Here is a 23,913-nt window from a genome sequence, read left to right as displayed (position 1 = left end):
ATGTACATACAGAGGGGTCAATAATGACAAACAGATGCATTGAAAGGTTGTATGTTATCCGTCAACACTGATAGCATGTGAGGCTGATGTAAAGCCGGATACGTTTTTATTTAGATGCACGTAGCATAAGAGCAGGACTTTTGGGAACATCTTGCTCCAATCTCACGGAGGCAGTGTGATGGACCAGCTCTTTCAGATTGTAACCAGCACAGAAATTCCCTCCTGGAAGAGACCACAAAATGACAAAGTATAGCAGCTGGCAACTGAAAAGGAAGGGAAAATGACGAGGATAGTTTTTTATTTATTTAAGAGGCAGGGCCGCAGAACTGGAAGGAGGAACTCTGGCTTGCTGGCACACAAATGCTTTTCTGCTCTTGGAGTGGGCTCAGTCTCTCTCTACTACACAATGCTCTCATTAAATGGTAGAATAACGCACCCTGACCTAAGCCCCTTCCGTTGGATTAATTACCCATGAGCCCTACAAACACTATGTCACAGACGCTGAGGAGGAGGGCTGTGAAACGGTGTGGCCTCTCTCTTTCTGACTGTAATGAGATTAAGAATGAGAAAAGCAATACTACCATCTGTACATGTCACGCCCTGGCCATAGAGAGGCTTTTTATTCTCTATTTTGGTTAGGCCAGGGTGGGCATTCTATGTCCTTTTTTTCTATGTTTTGTATTTCTATGTCTTGGCCTGGTATGGTTCTTAATCAGGGACAGCTGTCTATCGTTGTCTCTGATTGAGAACCATACTTAGGTACCCTTTTCCCCCACCCGTTTTGTGGGAAGTTAACTTTGTAGTTGTTCAGGGCACAGAGCCCAAAGCATCTTGATTGGTTGGTTGGTTGGTTGGTTGGTTGGTTGGTTGGTTGGTTGGTTGGTTGGTTGGTTGGGTGCGTCATTTTTAAATAAAGTTAAAATGTACGCTTACCATGCTGCACCTTGGTCCAGTCCTTCAGCCAGCCGTGACAGTACAAGGCTGTATCTGTGTGATTATGTCTTGGAGCCTCCTGGGTTTGAATGAAGCTGAATGATGACATATTGTAAAAGGACTTACATCTCAGGAGACATACGGTAATATTACTGTTTTTAAAACTGATTAGAACACCTTATTGTGACTTCATGGTGAGTTTAAAGGCCGACTCAGAGAAACAAGCTGGAATCAATGTTCAAATTGAGCACACAGGTCTCTTTAGTTGTTTTTAAAAAGCACTTACAAATACATGTATTACTAATTATAAATGGGAAAACCTGTGAGAAAGTTGAAGGTACATGGCCATACCTCATGGCCCCAGTCGACTACACCTTTTTATTTATTTAAATATTTTATATATATATTGACTTTCAATGTACCAGTCAAAAGTTTGGCCTACTCATTCAAGGGTTTATCTTTATTTTTACTATTTTCTACATTGTATAATAGTGTAGACATAAACTATGAAATAACACATAGAATCATGTAATAACCAAAAAGTGCTCAACAAATCAAAATATATTTTATTGAGATTCTTTAAAGTAGCCACCCTTTGAGAGCTTTGCACACTCTTGAAATTCTCTCAACCAGCTTCATGAGGTAGTCACGTGGAATGCATTTCAATTAACAGGTGTGCCTTGTTAAAAGTTAATTTGTGGAATTTCTTTCCTTTTTAATGCATTTGAGCCAATCAGTAGTGTTGTGACAAGATACGGGTGGTATACAGAAGATAGCCCTGTTTGGTAAAAGACCAAGCCCATATTATGGCAAGAACAGCTCAAATAAGAAAAAAGAAAGGACAGTTCATCATTACATGAAGGTCAGTCAATCTGAAAAATTTCAAGAACTTTTAAAGTTTCTTCAAGTGCAGTCGCAAAAACCATTAAGCTCTATGAAGAAACTGGCTCTCATGAGGACCACCACAGGAAAGGAAGACCCAGAGTTACCTCCCCTGCAGAGGATAAGTTCAGAGTTAACTGCACCCCAGATTGCAGCCCAAATAAATGCTTCACCGAGTCCAAGTAACAGACATCTCAACTGTTCAGAGGAGACTTCATGAATTAGGTCTTCATGGACGAATTGCTGCAAAGAAAGCACTACTAAAGGACACTAATAAGAAAAAAAGACTTGCTTGGGCCAAGAAACATGAGCAATGGACATTAGACTGGTGGAAATCAGGCCTTTGTTCTGATGAGTCCAAATGTGAGATTTTTGGTTCCAACTGCCTTGTCTTTGTGATACGCAGAGTAGGTGACCAGAAGATCTCCGCATGTGTTGTTCCTACCGTGAAGCATGGAGGTGGTGGTGTTATGGTGTGGGGGTGCTTTGCTGGTGACGTTGTCTGTGATTTATTTAGAATCCAAGGCACACTTAACCAGCATGGCTGCCACAGCATTCTGCAGCGATACACCATCCCATCTGGTTTGCGATTAGTGGGACTATCATTTGTTTTTCAACAGGACAATGACCCAAAACACACCTCCAGGCTGTGTAAGGGCTATTTGACCAAGGAGAGTGATGGAGTGCTGCATCAGATGATCTGGAATCCAAAAATCACCAAACCTCAACCCAATCGAGATGGTTTGGAATGAGTTGGACCGAAGAGTGAAGGAAGAGCAGCCAATAAGTGCTCATCACATGTGGGAACTCCTTCAAGACTGTTGGAAAAGCATTCCAGGTGAAGCTGGTTGAGAGAATGCCAAGTGTGCAAAGCTGTCATCAAGGCAAAGGGTGGCTACATAGAATTCTATAATACATTTTGATTTATTTAACACTTTTTTGGTTACTACATGATTCCATATGTGTTGTCATAGTTTGTCTTCACTATTATTCTACAATGTAGAAAACAGTAAAAATAAAGAACCCACTGAATGAGTAGGTGTCCAAACTTTTGACTGGTACTGTATGGGATAAGGCCTCATTGAAAGTGCTACAAAAGTGACCTTAGCAGTTATTTAAACTGTTAGCAAACCTTCAGATTCCCCCATCCCCTTACCACAAAAACATAGAAATACCATTTCCCCAAAAACATTTTTGCCTTTAATTTTTTTAAATAGCCACTCTACCATAATGGTCTGATTGGTTGAGTGATGCAGAGATGGTTGTCCTTCTGGAAGGTTCTCCCATCTCCACAGAGGAACTCTGTCAGTGACCATCTGGTTCTTGGTCACCTCTCTGACCAAAGCCCTTCTGCTCAGTTTGGTCAGGTGGTTATAGTTAGTCTTGGTGGTTCCAAACATCTTCCATTTAAGAATGATGGAGACCACTGTGTTCTTGATGACCTTCAATGCTGCGGAAATGTTTTGGTACCCTTCCCCAGATCTGTGCCTCGACACATTCCTGTCTCGGGGCTCTATAGACAATTCCTTCAACCTTATGGCTTGGTTTTTGCTCTGACATGCACTGTCAACTGTTAGGCCTTATATAGACAGGTGTGTGCCTTTCCAAATCATGTCCAATCAAATGAATTCACCACAGGTGGACTCCAGGTTGTGGAAACAGGATGAGGATGATCAATGGAAACAGGATGCACCTGAGCTCAATTTTGAATCTCATAGGAAAGGGTTTGTATACTTACGTAAAAAATCTATTTATTTATTTGCAAACACTTCAAAAACCTGTTTTTGCTTTGTCATTATGGGATATTGTGTGTAGACTGAGAAACTGTTAATTTAATCCATTTTAGAATAAGGTTGTAAAGTAACTGTCACGTTCGTTAGAAGCACACTCGGACCAACGTGCAGCGTGATCTGGGTTCCACATCTTTATTTAGAAATAAGTGAACCACAAAACAATAAAGACCAAACGAAACGTGACAATGAAGTGCTAACATGCAACTACACAACAATATCCCACAAAACACAGGTGAAAAAAATGCTACTTAAATATAATCCCCAATTAGACACAACGATAGCCATTGGGAATCATACCAAACACCAACATAGGAACAACTAAACTAGAACCCCACATAGAAAATAATAACTAGAAAACCCCCCAGTCGCGCCCTGACCTACTATACCATAGAAAAACAAAGGCCGGTCAGGGCGTGACAGTAACAAAATGTGGAAAAAGTGAAGGGGTCGGAATACTTTCCGAATGCACTGTAATTACTAAATTTCATGGAAAGTACTGAAACAATTCTCCCAAAATGGAGATGAAAAATATTACGTTTTGGACAAAATTTTACAAAATGGCTTCCTTATGGCTGTGTAATTTTGGGGCAGCAGGTAGTCTAGTGGTTAGAGTGTAGAGGTGGCAGGTAGTCTAGTGGTTAGAGTGTAGAGGTGGCAGGTAGTCTAGTGGTTAGAGTGTAAAGGTGGCAGGTAGTCTAGTGGTTGGTTAGGTAGTCATTGGGCCAGTGGTAACAGGTAGTCAGGTAAAAGTTGCAGGTAGAGTGGTTAGAGTGAATCCCTAGTGGAACTGACAAGGTAAAAAGTCTAGTGGTTCATTTCTGCCCCTGAAACAATTCTGGAACAGTTAACCCACTGTTCCTAGGCTGTCATTGTAGATAAGAATTTGTTCTTAATGAACTAACTTGCCTAGTTTAATAAAGGATAAATAAAATAGTATTTCAGTCTGTACATGTCTAGCTGTCATCTCCACAAGTAGAGGGATTACGAATCATATTTGTGGTCAGCAATGAAGGAATCCCAGTGCACATTGCCAGATATGTCCTTTACACTGGCCAAAGGTAACCCATTTACACACACACACACGGTTTTCAGTTCAGTGTTGAAGCGAGCAACATTAAGCAGCCTGCATTTGGCCGGGATCCAGCTTCGAAGTGTAGAACCATTCAAGTAAAGCCTTTCGGGACAATGCTACACTCTAAGATAGAGGGGGAGAGTTGATCCAGGTCGAACAAATTATTTCAATTGAGGGAGTTCATTTGGAAGGGAAGAGATGATTATTTGGAGAGGTATTGGGAAGTGGGTATAATTCTCGCCCCCTGGTTGACATAGCGCAGAGCCCTGGAAGCTGTGAACATATATAGGTTAATACAGGCCGTGCAGAGGCCTGGCACTCAGGACCCTGGTGAAGCCCATCTTCCGGACGCTGTTAACTTAAGGCTAATTAGACAGTGTGAGAGGGGGATACGGAGGAGGAGGAATGGAGGATGTGTTTCCCACTCTAATCTTCTAGTGCCTGCAGTCAGCCCGGCGAAACGCTTCAAAGAGTGTTTGATCTCTCCCCTCAGCTGATTGGGCCCCTGTGTTTCTTTCTACATGCATAATTAAGAATGTAAATAATTGGTGACTGGTATAGTGTGTTATGGGGAGCCTACCCCCATAATTATATTCTGATGAAATGAAAAGGATATGTTGAAGGTGTGATTATCAACACCTTGCTTGGGAGAAATAAGATATATACAGTTGAAGTTGGAAGTTTACATACACTTAGAATGGAGTCATTATAACTCGTTTTTCAACCACTCCACAAATGTCTTGTTAACAAACTATAGTTTTGGAAAGTCGGTAGGACATCTACTTAGTGCATGACACGAGTCATTTTTCCAACAATTGTTTACAGACTGTAATTCACAGTATCACAATTCCAGTGGGTCAGAAGTTTACATACACTAAGTTGACTGTGCCTTTTATTACAGCTTGGAAAAATCTAGAAAATGATGCCATTGTTTTAGAAGCTTCTGATAGGCTAATTGACCATTTGAGTCAATTGGAGGTGGATCTTTGGATGTATTTCAAGGCCTTCCTTCAAACACAGAGCCTCTGCTTGACATCATGGGAAAATCAAAAGAAATCAGTCAAGACCTCAGAAAAACAATTTTAGACCTCCACAAGTCTGGTTCATCCTTGGGAGCAATTTCCAAACGTCTGAAGGTACCACATTCATCTGTACAAACAAAGGTAAGTATGAACACCATGGGATCACGTGAAGAAGTAGACATGGTGTCTCCTAGAGAAGAACGTACTTTGGTGCAAAAAGTACAAATCAATCTCAGAACAACATCAAAGGACCTTGTGAAGATGCTGGAGGGAACATATACACAAGTATCTATATCCACAGTAAAACAAGTCCTATATCGACATAACCTGAAAGACCGCTCAGCAAGGAAGAAGCCACTGCTCCAAAACCACCATTAAAAAAAAACGACTACGGTTTCCAACTGCACATGGGGACAAAGATCGTACTTTTTGGAGAAATGTCCTCTGGTTTGATGAAACAAAAATAGAACTGTTTGGCCATAATGACCATCGTTATGTTTGAGGAAAAGGGGGAGGCTTGCAAGCAGAAGAACACCATCCTAACCTTGAAGCACGGGGGTGGCAGCATCATGTTGTGGAGGTGACAACAAACCTGACTCAGTTACACCAGCTCTGTCAGGAGGAATGGGCCAAAATTCACCCAACTTATTTTGGGGGATCTTGTGGAAGGCTACCCGACACGTTTGACCCAAGTTAAACAATTTAAAGGCAATGCCTCCAAATACTAATTGAGTGTATGTCAACTTCTGACCCACTGGGAATGTGATGAAAGAAATAAAAGCTGAAATAAATCATTCTCTCTACTATTATTCTGACATTTCACAATCTTAAAATAAAGTGGTGATCCTAACTGACCTAACACAGGGAATTTTTTACTAGGATTAAATGTCAGCAATTGTGAAAAACTGAGTATAAATGTACTTGGCTAAGGTGTATGTAAACTTCCCACTTCAACTGTATATCAAAACCTGAATTATTATTCTGTTGTCAATGACAGAAGAAGCTCCTATCCCCCCTAAAAGACATCATAACCATAACAGATGTAGAACTGAGTGTGAAATGCTTAATTACAAGCCCTTCATCAATGCACTTTAAGAAATAGAGTTAAGAAAATATTTACTAAATAAACTCAAGTAAAAAATGATCAAAAGTAACATAATAAAATAACGAGGCTATATACAGGGGTACTGGTACCAAGTCAATGTGCGGGGGGGGTACAGTTTAGTCGAGGTAATTTCTACATTATAGGTAGGGGAAAAGTGACTATGCATAGAAAGTAAACAGCGAGTAGCAGCAGTCTAAAAACAAATAGGGGGGGGGTCAATGTAAACAGTCCAGGTGGTCATTTGAATAATTGTTCAGCAGGCTTATGGCTTGGGGGTGGAAGCTGTTAAGGAGCATTTTGGTCCTATACTTGGCATGCCAGTACCGCTTGCCGTGCGGTAGCAGAGAGAACAGTCTATGACCTAGGCGACTGGAGTCTTTGACAATTTTTTGGGCTTTCCTCTGACACTGCCTAGTATATAGGTCTTGGATGGCAGGAAGCTTGGCCCCAGTGATGTACTGGGCCATACGTACTACCCTCTGTAGCGCCTTAGGGTCAGATGCCGAGCAGTTGCCTTACCAGGCGATGATGCATCTGTTCAGGATGCTCTCGATGGTGCAGCTGTAGAACTTTTTGAGGATCTGGGGTCCCATGCGAAATCTTTTCAGTCTCCTGAGGGGGAATAGGTGTTGTCGTGCCCTCTTCATGAATGTCTTGGTGTGTTTGGACCATGACAGTTCATTAGTGATGTGAACAATTTGAGAGTGACCATTGCCTCCCTGCTAATTTGCTGTCTACTGTTCTGTATGTCTGAGAGAGTGATGCTGTCTACTGGTTTGTATGTCTGAGAGAGTGATGCTGTCTACTGGTTTGTATGTCTGAGAGAGTGATGCTGTCTACTGGTTTGTATGTCTGAGAGAGTGATGCTGTCTACTGGTTTGTATGTCTGAGAGAGTGATGCTGTCTACTGGTTTGCATGTCTGAGAGAGTGATGCTGTCTACTGGTTTGCATGTCTGAGAGAGTGATGCTGTCTACTGGTTTGCATGTCTGAGAGAGTGATGCTGTCTACTGGTTTGCATGTCTGAGAGAGTGATGCTGTCTACTGTTTTGTATGTCTGAGAGAGTGATGCTGTCTACTGGTTTGCATGTCTGAGAGAGTGATGCTGTCTACTGGTTTGCATGTCTGAGAGAGTGATGCTGTCTACTGGTTTGCATGTCTGAGAGAGTGATGCTGTCTACTGGTTTGCATGTCTGAGAGAGTGATGCTGTCTACTGGTTTGCATGTCTGAGAGTGATGCTGACTGGTTTGCATGTCTGAGAGAGTGATGCTGTCTACTGTTTTGTATGTCTGAGAGAGTGATGCTGTCTACTGTTTTGTATGTCTGAGAGAGTGATGCTGTCTACTGGTTTGCATGTCTGAGAGAGTGATGCTGTCTACTGGTTTGCATGTCTGAGAGAGTGATGCTGTCTACTGGTTTGCATGTCTGAGAGAGTGATGCTGTCTACTGTTTTGTATGTCTGAGAGAGTGATGCTGTCTACTGGTTTGCATGTCTGAGAGAGTGATGCTGTCTACTGGTTTGCATGTCTGAGAGAGTGATGCTGTCTACTGGTTTGTATGTCTGAGAGAGTGATGCTGTCTACTGTTTTGTATGTCTGAGAAAAAGTGATGCTGTCTACTGTTCTGTATGTCTGGGAAAGAGTGATGAATGTCATGTTTTGTATGTATAACTGTAGGGGAGCTGTGGAAAGACAACACATCCTCATCTTCAGGTGTTGTCATAGGCTGTGTTTACACAGGAAGCCCAATTACGATATTGTTGCCACTAATTGGTCTTTTGAGCAATTAGATCAGATTATTGACCTGCTGACCCTCTGTCAGAATTAGTTGATCTCCTGTCTGTCGTCTCCTGTCTGTGCAGGGTCCAGGGTGTCTCACAGTTGCAATGGAGCACCGCTACAGTCAGGTTGGGGTCGCTGTCGAAGGCCGTCAGCTCGTCCAGCAGTGTTACGGGCCGGTCGATTGCCACGGTGACCACTGAACCCGTCCACCATCACAGTCCACCCGGCCACTGCACAACAATTGGAGAGAGACTACAGCACATAGAAAGAAATGGCCCTCAAAACTGGAACTGGGACAGGGCATGGCTTGTGGCAAAGAGAGTACAGTTGACATGACATGTTTATGGTCTGAACAAGGGTCAGTAAGGCAGCTGCATCCAAAAGTGATGGGAGATCCTACATCACCCCAGCCATCCTAAAATCATAACCTCAACAGTTAGCCAGCAGCATACCACCCTGCATCCCACTGCTGGCTTACTTCTGAAGCTAAGCAGGGTTGGTCTGTGGAGGGGAGACCAGGTGGTGTTGGGAGGCCAGTAGGAGGCCCCCTTTCCTCTGGTCTAAAAAAAAATATTCCAATGCCCCAGGGCAGTGATTGGGGACATTGCCCTTTGTAGGGTGCTGTCTTTCAGATGGGGCGTTAAACTAGTGGCCTGACTCTCTGTGGTCACTGAAGATCCCATCATGGCACTTATTGTAAGAGTAGGGGTGTTAACTCCAATGTCCTGGCTAAACTCCCAATCTGGCCTTCATACCATCACAGTCACCTAATCATCCCCAGTTTACAATTGGCTCATTCATCCCTCTCCCCTGTAACTATTTCCCAGGTTGTTGCTGTAAATGAGAATGTGTACTCAGTCAACTAAACCTGGTAAAATAAAAAAGTTTATGAGCCAAAACACATTTCCACATAATACAATCATGTAGTGTTGTATAAGATTTGAAGTAGTGTAGTCTGTTGTTGTTCAATATTGACTGCAATTTCATAGTCCAACTCAAGGGAAGTCAGGGTCAGTAAATTGAGTGCAGAACTCAACACACAAACCCACATGTTGTAATACAAAGGATGTCTAAAATATTATACTACTACTCCTTAGTCAGCGCAATGAACAAACATGCCACTGCCCCAGTGTCTGGTCTGAAAGCAAGTCGTTGCTACCCTCTTCTGCCAGAGACATGTCATTGCATACATGAGACAGCTGTGTTGTTCAACTACCTTTCTCTGATTCCTCGCCGGCTGAAGTGTCTCAGAAGACTCAGAAGTAACCAGCCTAGAGCAGTAGCAGCTTGACAGCTCGGATTTCTAGCTAGCTAATAAAACACTATGGCCTCTGACGGGCCATAGATGTTTATTTATTTTACCTTTTATTTAACTAGGCAAGTAAGTTAAGAACACATTCTTATTTTCAATGACAGCCTAGGAACAGTGGTTTAACTGCCTGTTCAGGGGCAGAACGACATTTGTAGTTTGTCAGCTTGGTGATTCGATCTAGCAACTTTTCGGGTACTGGCCCAATGCTCTAACCACTAGACTACCAATTTTGGGAGAATTGTTTCAGTACTTTCCATGAAATTTAGTAATTCCAGTGCATTCGGAAAGTACCTTTTTGTCACTAGTCCAACGCTCTAACCACTAGGCTACCTGCCGCCCCAAATGTGCTTGATAAGCAAAAATTAAAACTTAAACTGCTGAGCTCACAGAAACTAAATTAATTTAAAGTTAATGTTCTTGTGCATATCTACAAACGACATTAAAATGGCAAACTTTCAAATGTTTACTAACAATGTGCAACACCTCGCAAGTTCCCCCAGAAACTTAGCAAACGTGGAAGATACTGTACATAATTGGAGCATGTACCGGTGTAAATACACCAAAGCAGACAGGAGAGGGCAAAGTTGCGCCATTTCTTGCACTGCAGTGCACATCGCTGTACAGAGGTTCATTTTCTGGAGAAGTGCTTAACCACACGTTAGAAGTACCTTTGCTTTAACCACCTATAGAGTACCACAATACCCATAAAACCTAGCAGTCAAACAGGGAAATGGTTCCAATTGTTGTTCCACCATTCATTTCTCCCATAGGGGACTTTAGAAGCACTTAAAATAAGGGCTTTGTTTCATGTAAGCTTGCCCTGGTGTGATGTTTTGATAACCTTCTAAATCTCTCTCAGACAAGGTGACTTATCAATATATTCATCTGTATTTATCCCCAACAAATGAAATGCTAATTAGCTGCTAATGTGGCTATCATAAAGAACTACAAATGTATTTGTTTTTTATTTAACTAGCCAAGTCAGTTAAGGACAAATTATAATTTTTTACAATGACTGCCTACCCCGGCTAAACCCTAACCCGGATGACACTGAGCCGATTGTGCGCTGCCCTATGGGACTCCCAATCACAGCCGGATGTGATTCAACCTGGATGCCTCTTGCACTGAGATGCAGGGCCTTAGACCGCTGCGCCACTCGGGAGCCCATGATGATGATCTGGACAAGACTGACAAATCTAAGCAAAGGTAAGAATCTGTGGATTAACTATCTAATGTTAACTAAATGTAGTAATTCATATATTGTCAAAATGTACCTGTTTCTTAAAATCCCCTATGGGGAAAAATGAATGGTGGAAAAACAATGGGAACCATTTCCCTGTGTCACCATTAGGTTTTATGGCTATTTCAACACCTCCACTGTGGGGCTCTACTCCTCTCAGACTAAATCTACCTCTTCACAAATCTTTCAAAGGTTTGTACCATACGATAAATCATGACAATTTTATCCATTCATCGTATAATATGCCATTTAGCACTGGCTTTCATGCATATATTTAACATATTGTATGGGTGGTCCCGGGAATCAAACTCACTATCCTGGCCTTGCAAGCACCACGCTCTGCTAACCGAGCTACAGAGGACCACATTGACTATCTTCCGTCAATAATTGTGTACAGTAATAAGTTACACTGTTGCCTCAACAGCAAAACTGTTTAGTCTTTGCACACCACACATTCAATTCAGAGCTCACAACTTTTTTTTCAGGTTTCTTTTTTAACAAAAGATGTTCATCTTGCATTTATACAGTTTAAGGCATCATGCACACACACAAAAAAAGCAATACAAAAGCATACGCTTATTTTACCTAAAATCCTAATAGGCTCTAACTTTTTTTTTAAATGCATTTGCTGATTAAAAATAAAGACTATAGAAATATGGCGTTAGCTGGCATGTCAGTGAATCTAAAAGCAGGCTTTGTGCCCCACCATAACCTGCTGTCACAGTGTTTGTAAACATGGCTTCAGCAAAATAGATCTGAGATAGAGGGCATGCTTTGAACATTGGCAGAAGTCCCCCGGAAGCATGCAGTTGTTTGTCCTAAATGATATGTACAATGCAGGTTTACCTTAACACAGATATTCAGGCCTTTACCATTATCAAGATAAGATTCAGATATTAAACAAACATTATAAACAATGACAGACAGTACGTAATGTTGTTATATCCTAACCCAGAGTCCCAGTCCACTTGTGTTTTGGTCATCTTTATCCAGGAAGACATGTTGTGGAGGTGGGAAGGATTTGGCTTTGGCACAATTGTGTCCAGTTCTGCTCTTGTCTTTACTATACAACGTTGAACACCATGGATAGATACTGTTCATAGGAAACCTGGATCCAGCCGTCTTGGTCCGTGTCGTACCTCCTGAACACGTCGGTCAACCTCTGAAAGTGACAAATGAAAAAGAATAATACAAAAATAAGTAATTGAAGATAATATTAGTGTGGATCTAGAGAGATGAAGATCTTGACTTAAAACATACTAGCCAGTACAGATGCCATTTCTGTTAATAAACCTTGCTGTCCACTTTCCCAGACAGATTAAGCCGAGTCCAGAACGAAAAGAAAACATTCAAAATGGAGATTATCCAATGAAAGAGTTTAGTCCAGGACTAGGCTTTCTGTGTCTGGGAAACCAGCTAAAAACATCTTAATTAATTTACAGACAACAGTATGGCCAGGAAAAACCACTGACCAAGGTCAGAAATCTAATTTGAAAAGAGTCTCGAAAATGTCATGTACATAAATGAAAAGATGCCATGTTGAACCAACCCAAAGTCCAATCTCAATATGGGCTGTATATACTGGGCTAACAATGTAGGCTACACAACCAGCGCTACATTCTACAGCCCTACACAACCAGTGCTACATTCTACAGCCCTACACAACCAGCGCTACATTCTACAGCCCTACACAACCAGCGCTACATTCTAGAGCGCTACACAACCAGCGCTACACAACCAGCGGTACATTCTAGAGCGCTACACAACCAGCGCTACATTCTACAGCGCTACACAACCAGCGCTACATTCTACAGCGCTACACAACCAGCGCTACATTCTACAGCGCTACACAACCAGCGCTACATTCTACAGCGCTACATTCTACAGCGCTACACAACCAGCGCTACATTCTACAGCGCTACACAACCAGCGCTACATTCTACAGCGCTACACAACCAGCGCTACATTCTACAGCGCTACACAACCAGCGCTACATTCTACAGCGCTACACAACCAGCGCTACATTCTACAGCGCTACACAACCAGCGCTACATTCTACAGCGCTACACAACCAGCGCTACATTCTACAGCCCTACACAACCAGCGCTACATTCTACAGCCCTACACAACCAGCGCTACATTCTACAGCCCTACACAACCAGCGCTACATTCTACAGCGCTATACAACCAGCGCTACATTCTAGAGCCCTACACAACCAGCGCTACATTCTAGAGCGCTACACAACCAGCGCTACACAACTAGAGCGCTACACAACCAGCGGTACATTCTAGAGCGCTACACAACCAGCGGTACATTCTACAGCGCTACACAACCAGTGGTATGTGCACAGTAGGCCCATTAAAACGGTAAATTCTACAGCCCTACACAACCAGTGGTATGTGTACCGTAGGCTCATTAAAACGGTACATTCTAGAGCGCTACACAACCAGCGGTACATTCTAGAGCGCTACACAACCAGCGGTACATTCTACAGCCCTACACAACCAGTGGTATGTGCACAGTAGGCCCATTAAAATGGTACATTCTACAGCGCTACACAACCAGTGGTATGTGCACAGTAGGCCCATTAAAACGGTACATTCTACAGCCCTACACAACCAGCGGTACATTCTACAGCCCTACACAACCAGTGGTATGTGCACAGTAGGCCCATTAAAACGGTACATTCTACAGCCCTACACAACCAGTGGTATGTGCACAGTAGGCCCATTAAAACGGTACATTCTACAGCCCTACACAACCAGCGGTACATTCTACAGCCCTACACAACCAGCGGTACATTCTACAGCCCTACACAACCAGTGGTATGTGCACAGTAGGCCCATTAAAACGGTACATTCTACAGCCCTACACAACCAGTGGTATGTGCACAGTAGGCCCATTAAAACGGTACATTCTACAGCCCTACACAACCAGCGGTACATTCTACAGCGCTACACAACCAGTGGTATGTGCACAGTAGGCCCATTAAAACGGTACATTCTACAGCCCTACACAACCAGCGGTACATTCTACAGCGCTACACAACCAGTAGTATGTGCACAGTAGGCCCATTAAAACGGTACATTCTACAGCCCTACACAACCAGCGGTACATTCTACAGCCCTACACAACCAGTGGTATGTGCACAGTAGGCCCATTAAAAACATTCTACAGCGCTACATTCTACAGCCCTACACAACCAGTGGTATGTGCACAGTAGGCCCATTAAAACGGTACATTCTACAGCGCTACACAACCAGTGGTATGTGCACAGTAGGCCCATTAAAACGGTACATTCTACAGCGCTACACAACCAGTGGTATGTGCACAGTAGGCCCATTAAAACAGTACATTCTACAGCGCTACACAACCAGTGGTATGTGCACAGTAGGCCCATTAAAACAGTACATTCTACAGCCCTACACAACCAGTGGCATGTGCACAGTAGGCCCATTAAAACGGTACATTCTACAGCGCTACATTCTACAGCCCTACACAACCAGTGGTATGTGCACAGTAGGCCCATTAAAACGGTACATTCTACAGCCCTACACAACCAGTGGTATGTGCACAGTAGGCCCATTAAAACGGTACATTCTACAGCCCTACACAACCAGTGGTATGTGCACAGTAGGCCCATTAAAACGGTACATTCTACAGCCCTACACAACCAGTGGTATGTGCACAGTAGGCCCATTAAAACGGTACATTCTACAGCGCTACACAACCAGTGGTATGTGCACAGTAGGCCCATTAAAACGGTACATTCTACAGCGCTACACAACCAGTGGTATGTGTACCGTAGGCCCATTAAAACAGTTACCTGTAGAACAATACAACACTGGATGAAGTCATCGAAGGCCACTTGTCCCTTCCTCTGCCTGTCAAACTTCTCTATGAGAGTATTGTAGAACTGGTCTGAGAGACGATACCCTGGGAGGAGAACAGAGAACAGTCAACATCACAGAAACACATCCTTGTTCAACACCCCTTACCCAATGTGTAACATCCATAGGGCTTTATCCTGCTCATTTCACAAAGGACAAAGCACTACTTTGTTTTAATAATACAAGGACAAAAAACAAAACAATGCATGACTATATCTACACCACAGGTTGGTTGGCATCTTAATTAGGGAGGACAGGCTTGTGGTAATGGCTGGAGCAGAATCAGTGGGATGATATCAAATACATGAAACTCATGGTTTCCATGTGATGATACCCTTCTATTCGCTCCGTTCCAGACATTTATGAGCTGTTCTCCCCTCAGCAGCCTCCACTGATCTACACATACAGTAGCTTTATCCAGACTCATGCATGTTGACCTTACGAAAGGGCATTAGAATATCGGGGCTGACCTTGCGAACCACATACATGCAACGGTTGGCCCTCCATCAGTATGGTCAAATAGGGAAAGCATACTGCTCACCGAATCCAGTCAGTGCCTGCTTCAGCTCGTTCTTGTCGATGAAGCCCGAGTTGTCTCTGTCGTAGGTGCGGAAGATGTTCTGCCAGTCCGTGATGTACTTCCACACTCCGGCAAACTCGTTGAAGTTCACCCCTCCTTTGTTCTCCCTGTCAAACATGGCTGTGAAAGGGAAGCCAATAGAGGAGACATGAGTGAGAGCAAGTAGGCGTCTGTTCAGTACGGTGCAACGATGTAAAATAACACTCTGATAGAAATGCACTTTGTAGAATAGGTGTGGGTTTTTTTCTGTCTTATAGAATCAGGCACCATGTCATCTAAAACATCCTGAATTCCTGAATAGGTCTAGACCCCTGAGAACTACAACTAAGAAGAAAGAGCAGCTGGGAAGTGTAGTTCAATGCTGGAACACTAACACAATGGGCTAAGGTCTCGCATCATGTGTTATGACAGAGAGTTTAAAGAAATCTTGCCAGTTTGAACTCTCCTCTGTGTGTCTATCCAATTACATCCTAATAAAAGGGCTTCATCACATGGAAGGTCTGGATGGCCAATCGAATACAACAGATTTACACAGTAGGCTCCAGTACAGTGGGAAGCAATGGGGGATTATTGTGAGCTTTAAAATAATTTAATAGAAAACTAGTTGTATTTTCTTTGATATATATATATATATATAAAATTCACATTCCACTACACTTCTCGGACTCCAGAATGATCCAGTTGGTGAAAGTGTAATTAAGTTTGTTAACCAATCAAAAAGGTCAGTGTGTGATTACAGACGGATATGCCTTTTGAGACAAACAAACACCTCTTGTTTGTGGGAAGGAAATACTCCCTTTTGCTGATAGCTGCATGCACAGGAGGTTGGTGGCACCTTAATTGGGGAGGATGGGCTCGTGGTAATGGCTGGAGCAGAATGGTATCAAAGACAAACACAGGGTTTCCATGGTTTCCATGTATTTGATGCCATTCCATTCACTCCGTTCCCGCCATTTTATGAGCCATTCTCCCCCCAGCAGCCTCCACTGGCTGCATGCCCCCAATTAACTGGGGAGCCGGGTTGAAACATGTCACTGCACACAAACGTTAAGGATTGTTGGTTGCTATGGGAAAAACATATCAACAATTCTAGTACAACAGGACAATATAGGCTTGTCGTTGTGCAAGTTTGTTTGTGTGTCAAGGGTCAATGAGAGACTACTCACATATGATTGATCGGACCGTCACTGGGTTGAATGGGGTCCATGTACCTAGAGAGAGAAGATAAGATAGGTGAAACAAATGAGGACATTAAAGCCACTAAGAGTTAAATCGTACAGGATGACTGCCAGGTTAATAGCTTTAGACTTCAATGAACCAGGCCATTCATAACAGAACAACCAGAAGAGGGAATTAGGCCAAGTGTTAGTGGTGGAGAACTCTGGTGGCTTAAGCAACCGTTATGTTCTTATCTTGGGTATGCTTTGGGTAACAGCAGAACTGCTACCCCGGAGAAAGTGCTGGAGATTTATCAGGGTTCCCTAATGCTTGCTGACTCACCTTCACTGCTCAGAGAGAGAGGAAAGATCATCACGGGTCCTCACCAGGACAAGCCAAAGAGTTTGCAGCTTTTAAATAGTTTAAAGAGAGCGAAAGCTTTGCAGTGAAGTAAACTGAACAGCTTCTCATTAAGCCTTTCCTCTGCAACGACAAGGACCAGTCTGGTAATACAGCTGGATTGGGTCAGGGACCAGTCTGGTAATACAGCTGGACTGGGTCAGGGTCAGGAACCAGTCTGGTAATACAGCTGGACTGGGTCAGGGTCAGGAACCAGTCTGGTAATACAGCTGTATTGGGTCAGGAACCAGTCTGGTAATACAGCTGGACTGGGTCTGGATCAGGGACCACTCTGGTAATACAGCTTGGGTTGGACTGGTTCTGGACTGGTTTTACAGCTGGGTGGGACAAAGCTTCCTCTGTGCAGTACACACACTGGGCCTTCTCACTGTGTTGCCCAGTGCTCACTCAAGAAGAAGGAGCAGGGACATGGGGAAAAAAAACAAAAAAAACAGGGTGACTGCAACACAGCTCCCCACGGGAGAGGCTCAGTGAGAGAACAGCTCCCCACGGGAGAGGCTCGGTGAGAGAACGGCTCCCCACGGGAGAGGCTCGGTGAGAGAACGGCTCCCCACGGGAGAGGCTCGGTGAGAGAACGGCTCCCCACGGGAGAGGCTCGGTGAGAGAACGGCTCCCCACGGGAGAGGCTCGGTGAGAGAACGGCTCCCCACGGGAGAGGCTCGGTGAGAGAACGGCTCCCCACGGGAGAGGCTCGGTGAGAGAACGGCTCCCCACGAGGCTCGGTGAGAGAACGGCTCCCCACGGGAGAGGCTCGGTGAGAGAACGGCTCCCCACGGGAGAGGCTCGGTGAGAGAACGGCTCCCCACGGGAGAGGCTCGGTGAGAGAACGGCTCCCCACGGGAGAGGCTCGGTGAGAGAACGGCTCCCCACGGGAGAGGGAGAGACGAACGGGAGGCTCCCCACGGGAGAGGCTCGGGAGAGACGGCTCCCCACGGGAGAGGCGGTGAGAGAACGGCTCCCCACGGGAGAGGCTCGGTGAGAGAACGGCTCCCCACGGGAGAGGCTCGGTGAGAGAACAGCTCCCCACGGGAGAGGCTCGGTGAGAGAACAGCTCCCCACGGGAGAGGCTCAGTGAGACACTCACACATGTTTGAATTGAAACATAGTAACACACTCTCACTTACTAGGCAGGCTAAAAAACAGCATGTGCAAGGTTGAGCTCGACCTTGAGACAGACAAATCACCCCATCGCCTCTTTTCCTCTCCGACACCTAGTGGAGGCAGAGGGCTGAGCACAGAGCCACAGAGGCCAGACAATCTGCCCCTAGACAAACATTTCATTTTAGTCATTCAGCAGATGCTCTTATCCAGAACGACTTACAGTAGTGAGTACATACATTTATCCTACTCCTTCATACTGGTCCCCCGTGGGAATTAAACCCACAACCCTGGCATTGCGTGCGCCATGCTCTACCAATTGAGCCACATGGGACCTAGCCTAATTGTGCATGTTTCCTGTCAAAGCCAGACATGTTTGTTCTGTGTTATTATTCAGTCTGTTCATGGGGCGATTCAGGACGAGTCAATGCAGGAGATAGTTATTAGTAGATGGTCTAGATTTTCTTGGCACGTAGGCAGACCTCCCATTCAAAACTACTCAGCACAGTGAATGCAATGCTGCCGATTTCAGTAACTACTAGAGTGGTGGGCTCCGAAACCCAAAAATGTATCAAAGAACATAAATATCAGTCTGGGTACATTTTGGCAGGTGCTTTGTGCAGACAGAGCAGGTGGTAAGATGATCGTTAAATATGAAGACCTAGCTAAAAGGCCCCGGCACCTATAAAAAAAATCCCTTTAATGAAAGACTGGTGATGTACAGCGGGGTGGCTATCACTTTCTCATCAGGGAGTTGCACTGAGAAGATTAGAGGAAACAAAGGGGAAGGAGACGATGAGAGTGGGGAGAGGCGCCAAGAGAGGAGGATCGATAAGAAGAAAGGAAAGGAGGAAGATGAGCGGAAACAAGTGAAGACGAAGGGGATGATGAGAATTCGGGAGAGGAGTCGAAAGAGGGGAGGATCGATAAGAGAAGAGGTGATAAGGGCAGTTTTACAAGATGAAAAGAGAACGAGGAAGAGAACAGTGAGGTTTGGGTGAGGGTCAGATTGACAGTGAGGATCTGAGTGAATATCAGAGTGACAGTGACAACACCATGGGCATGGTCAGTGAAGCGCACGGCCGAGGACAGGGCACAGCTTGCATTCAGTCAGCAGCTTGGTCAGTCACACAGTCTCACTGGCACAGCCTCATCATGACACAGCCCTACTAAATGAACTGGACTGACTGTGTGTGAACACAGTTCCTGTCTGCCTTCCACACGGCCTAGTCATCAGTATTCTGAACCAGGGCTACTGCTAGACAACAGCTTCTTTCATCGCTCCTGACTCTTTCAGTGTCCAAAAACAGTCAGAAGAATATCCATTCAATACTTTTCAAAGTCCTCGATCGATTCAAAATGTTGAGGTTCGGAATAAATTGTTATTATTAACATGGTCTCAAAGTTTGCTTTGTTGGAACAAGTGCCCAAAGGTAAACCCGATGATCAGTCACGTCACTGACTCAATCCTGAGCATATCTCACCATTCAGCCTGGTGGGAAGATTGTCATGTTGCGCTCATGGCGTTGGCTAAGCCACTCCTCTCTGTCATATCTCCACAACAAGAGGGTGTTGAGTTGATTATCAGGTGGTAGCTGTCGTCAGACACTTCCTGCCTCATACAGGAAGTACTCTCCCTGTGTCATCAGATGACCTTTTCCCCTGATAGGTCAGCCATTTTGAGGTAAAAACAAAACCTTTGTGTGCAGACCACCAACGTTCCTTATCTCTCAGTCCTTAACCAGGTGTTGAAATGAGAGAAGGAAGCAGTGTTGAGGTGGAGAGGAGAAAGAACGTACCGTTCGATAAGGCCTGCTGCAGCTCTGTGTCTGATATCACGGCGCTCCTGTCCTTGTCCACTCTGGGGGGGAAACAAGACAAAACGGTATTAACACAGTAGAGCCCCGTTGAAACCCTACAGCCACGCTGTGAAGCCCCTTGTCAGAATATCAACACTACATTCAATGAAAGTGTGTGTGGGCTGATCTCGGGACGGGAGGGACGACGGCTTATCGGGGATGGTGACGAGTGTCGTTTTACAGGGACGCCCGTGCCACCATCACAGATCAGTGAAAAGTGAAACCAAAAATAACCAACAGCATACAAACAGCGTGATGATGCGAGTTACTAGTGCTATACTCCTGTATGATGTAATAGCCAGACTGTTGGCAAGAGGGCTATTATGGTCTGTTTGTGCAGTCTTGCCAGCAATGTTTGGCATGACAACAAGCATAGGAGTTGGGTACAGTGCAGCATAAACAGATCTGGGATCAGGCTAGCTATTATATTTTGCCTGCAATGCCAAAGAAAGGAGGCTTTTCCATTGAGGGAAAATAGATGATGCAATGAAGGTTTTCGTTTTGAATTTACAATAGACACAGATATCGTATTCTATTGTAGAATCTCAGAACCCAGAGCTATCTGTCACAGAAGTGTTGCATCACAAACTAATTAGCCTAATTTGTAAAATCATGTTCCAATTGAACAGTATGAGAATGGTACAAGCGTTCTATTTCGACGTGAGAGACGTTTTGTGGGTTGAACATTAACAGAAATAAGAGGATTTGCCTTCCAGATCTGGAATAACCTTCTCCTCTGTGAAATGAAGGGCAATCATCCCATCCTGAATGACTCACATAGCAACCTCTCAAACCCAACAACACACCAACTAAACCTCAGTCTTTGCATAGCAAGATGGGACAAAACCTGTTTCCACAAAGGCACACTGTGACTTCCTACAGACTGTAAGAAGATGAAGGTTGGTCAGATGGTGTACCTAATATTAAACACTTTTAGAGTAGGGTCTGTGCAGTGGCCAACTACACACGGTCTACTTCTTGTTATTCCTCTCTCTACCTCAGGTTAACTTACCTCACTGGGTTTTACATAACATGAGATGAAGTGCGAGAGCATCATTATGATTCCTTTTCCTGGCCTGAAGCGGAAGTTGGAACCATCTGCCCATTTGCTGAATGGTGTTCAGAACAGATCCTTAAAATGATCGGTACACAGCACAGCAGCCATTGGAATCTTAACATTTCCCCAATCTGTCTCCGTTTTTCCTATGAAGCGATTCAAGTTATGACAGTCCTGGCAGAACATAGTCTTCCAATCAAAGGGTTTAGCAGTGTATGTCATGCTGGGGTGGGGGGGGGGTAGCCCTTCTGAATAGGAGACCGTTTTTCAGCCAACATGACCCTAAACCATTGCTTATTCACTAACGGCAGACAGTGAAAGCAATTGTTTGTATCGTCACAGAGATGTTGACCTGGGCCTAGATCCTAGACTGATCCTTTGCTGTTCTATTTGAGGCCGTCTTTGTGGCCCACATTTTTGACATGCCAGTGTGATGGAATCTGATGATCCTATAGGTGGAGAGTGGAAAAGGAACATTCTACGACACATGCCAAGCGGAAATGCTATGAAAGGACCAAGTTGCTAGTGACTCATGCATTTACACTTTGACCACTCAAGTCATATGACCCAGGGAGGGAGTTCCAGCCACAGTGAGTTGCTTGGATGGGGAGTGTGTGGTGGAATACAGATAACGAGAACTAGGTCTTATCTGGCTGTTATAAATTATTCAACAAGGTGTTTCAGGTCTTGCATGCCTCCAGCATTTTAATGTTGAGGAAAAGCAAAGCACCATGGGTCCTCTGCAGTATTACATAACTCAATACTACCACCAGGGACAAGAGCAACTTCCTATTTTTCTACTACAACCTTATGCCAGCTCTTTCCAGTTATTACTGTATGTAAATTGTCTAGCCGCTCTCGTCAGTTCTTGTAAAATAAAGTTTCCTCAAAGCTATTCTCATTGGACAACTGCCCGACAAAATAGAAACCGATAGTAAATTATTCGATTATTTTAATGTGATGCCATTGCCTAAATCAACTCCAAGAAGTCCATTGAACAACATTATGGCCTTGTATGTGTGTCAAGAAAATGTCAAAATGCTATTGAGTAAAATAGGAAGTGAGAAAAAACGTACTTACTAGAGACAAATGACAGGCAAAATAAATCCCAATAATATAGAGCCAAATGACAGGCAAAATAAATCCCAATAATATGTATATATTTTTTTGCAAATTAAAATAAATTTAATTAAAAACCAGTCTGTCAAATACATGTCCTCATGGAACCATGGTTGTAATATGAAAACAATAACTTTGTATGCGAACCGAACATAAATTGTGCTATTATTATCTCTGCCAATTATGCGCCGTGGCAGCAGTTTTCAAAATGAAGCTCAAACCAAAGCGGATAGCCAGCCACAAAAGACGTGTTTTCCCTCACCTCTGAAATATATTCCAAAGAAAACCTTGATCCGGTCCCGGCGCTGCGTTGTTGTATTGTTGTTGTTGTTGTTGTTGTGGAGCTCCTCTATACGGACTACCGGAATTATATGCCATTTTAAAACCTTTATAATTTGTGCTACACTACCCTATACTCGTTTTAATCTGACACTGACGTTCGGTCGTCACGAGTTACCACAGCCACAAAGTCTTAACTATGGCTAAACCCCGCCCATTTCTACAATTTATCTTCTTAAAATTGGAATTTAAACCTAACCTTAACCACACTACTAACCTTATGCATAACCCTAAGCATACATTAAGACCAAAAAGCACATGTTGGTTTTCATGACATTTTTCAATAGAGACAATTGTGACCTAGTGGCTGTGGTAACTAGTGACAACCTGACATTCCTCGCGCAGAGGCGTTGCATGTAACCACTTCCCTCCCATAAGAAACGTGGACACGCCATAGAGCTCCATCCTGAGTGGGTTACTCGGAAATTACTCTACTTTGAAACGTTTTGATTGGTCTTCTGCCCGGCCCAGTGATTTACCAATGAGGGAGTTCGATTTAGCTCAACCGTGGTGGGTACTTAGGTCCCGTGACGTGAACGGGTAAACGGAGTTTTTGGGAAGTCAGATGTTTTATTTATTTAACCTATATTTAACTAGGCAAGTCAGTTTTTTTTAACTAGGCAAGCAGTTCGTGAACAAATTCTTATTTACAATGACAGCCTAACACAGCCAAACCCTAACCCGGACGACGCTGGGCCAATTGTGAGCCGCCCCATAGGACTCCCAATTACGGAAGGTTGTGATACAGCCTGGAATTGAACCAGGGTCTGTAGTGACACCTCCTCTAGCACTGAGATGCAGTGCTTAGACCGTTGCACCACTCGGGAGCCCTAGATCCAGATAAAATATTTTTATCAAAATAAATCACTTTTGCATGTGAAAACAAAATTAATGCACATTAATCCACGTGTAACCAACATCACTTTTGTTTTGAGCCAACTTCGCTGGGGCACCTGGCTCACGCCCGGAAGGCAGCCCAGTTCCACAACAAATGCAAACACTTTTCACGCACTAAAAACTCAAATCCCTTTAATGCATTGTTGTGTGAATTTCAAAATCCCTTTTTGCTGGAGAAGCACAAACAGTAAAACACCATGCTGTTTTAAACTTTGACAAATCTTTTTAACACCAAGAACAAAAGTAAAGTCATCTAAAAGTAGCTACATAATTAAACGTTTAAGATTTAAATTATTTCCAATATGATAAATATGATTTTCACTTCTAAGAACTAAAACAGCTGTTTACATCCGAA

At 43.8% G+C, this 23,913-nt stretch overlaps 1 protein-coding gene across 1 annotated transcript; it reads right to left on the bottom strand.

Moving 5' to 3' along the window:
* Positions 1-11,540: 11,540 nt before the first annotated feature.
* pdcd6 (programmed cell death 6) lies at positions 11,541-22,786 on the bottom strand. Its single transcript, XM_024374213.2, has 6 exons — positions 22,585-22,786; positions 20,087-20,148; positions 16,778-16,822; positions 15,573-15,731; positions 14,968-15,077; positions 11,541-12,302 (listed from the first exon to the last, which is right to left on the bottom strand). Exons 1-6 carry the CDS (start codon positions 22,698-22,700, stop codon positions 12,204-12,206), a joined length of 591 nt encoding a protein of 196 aa, XP_024229981.1. The 5' UTR covers positions 22,701-22,786; the 3' UTR covers positions 11,541-12,203.
* Between the last annotated feature and the right edge of the window lie 1,127 nt (positions 22,787-23,913).

This window comes from Oncorhynchus tshawytscha, linkage group LG16 (assembly GCF_018296145.1).
Source record: "Oncorhynchus tshawytscha isolate Ot180627B linkage group LG16, Otsh_v2.0, whole genome shotgun sequence".
NCBI classification, from domain to species: domain Eukaryota; kingdom Metazoa; phylum Chordata; class Actinopteri; order Salmoniformes; family Salmonidae; genus Oncorhynchus; species Oncorhynchus tshawytscha.
The sequence above is the reverse complement of the archived record's forward strand: the minus strand, read 5'-3'. Positions and strand labels throughout refer to the sequence as shown.

Bases quoted from the DNA above. Each gene is read 5' to 3' on its own strand.
- pdcd6 (XM_024374213.2), bottom strand. From the start codon at position 22,700: ATGGCATATAATTCCGGTAGTCCGTATAGAGGAGCTCCACAACAACAA. The intron at 20,149-22,584 runs GTGAGGGAAAAC...TTTCCCCCCCAG, and splicing joins CTTTGGAATATATTTCAGAG to AGTGGACAAGGACAGGAGCG. The intron at 15,078-15,572 runs GTGAGCAGTATG...TTCTCCTCCCAG, and splicing joins GCAGGCACTGACTGGATTCG to GGTATCGTCTCTCAGACCAG.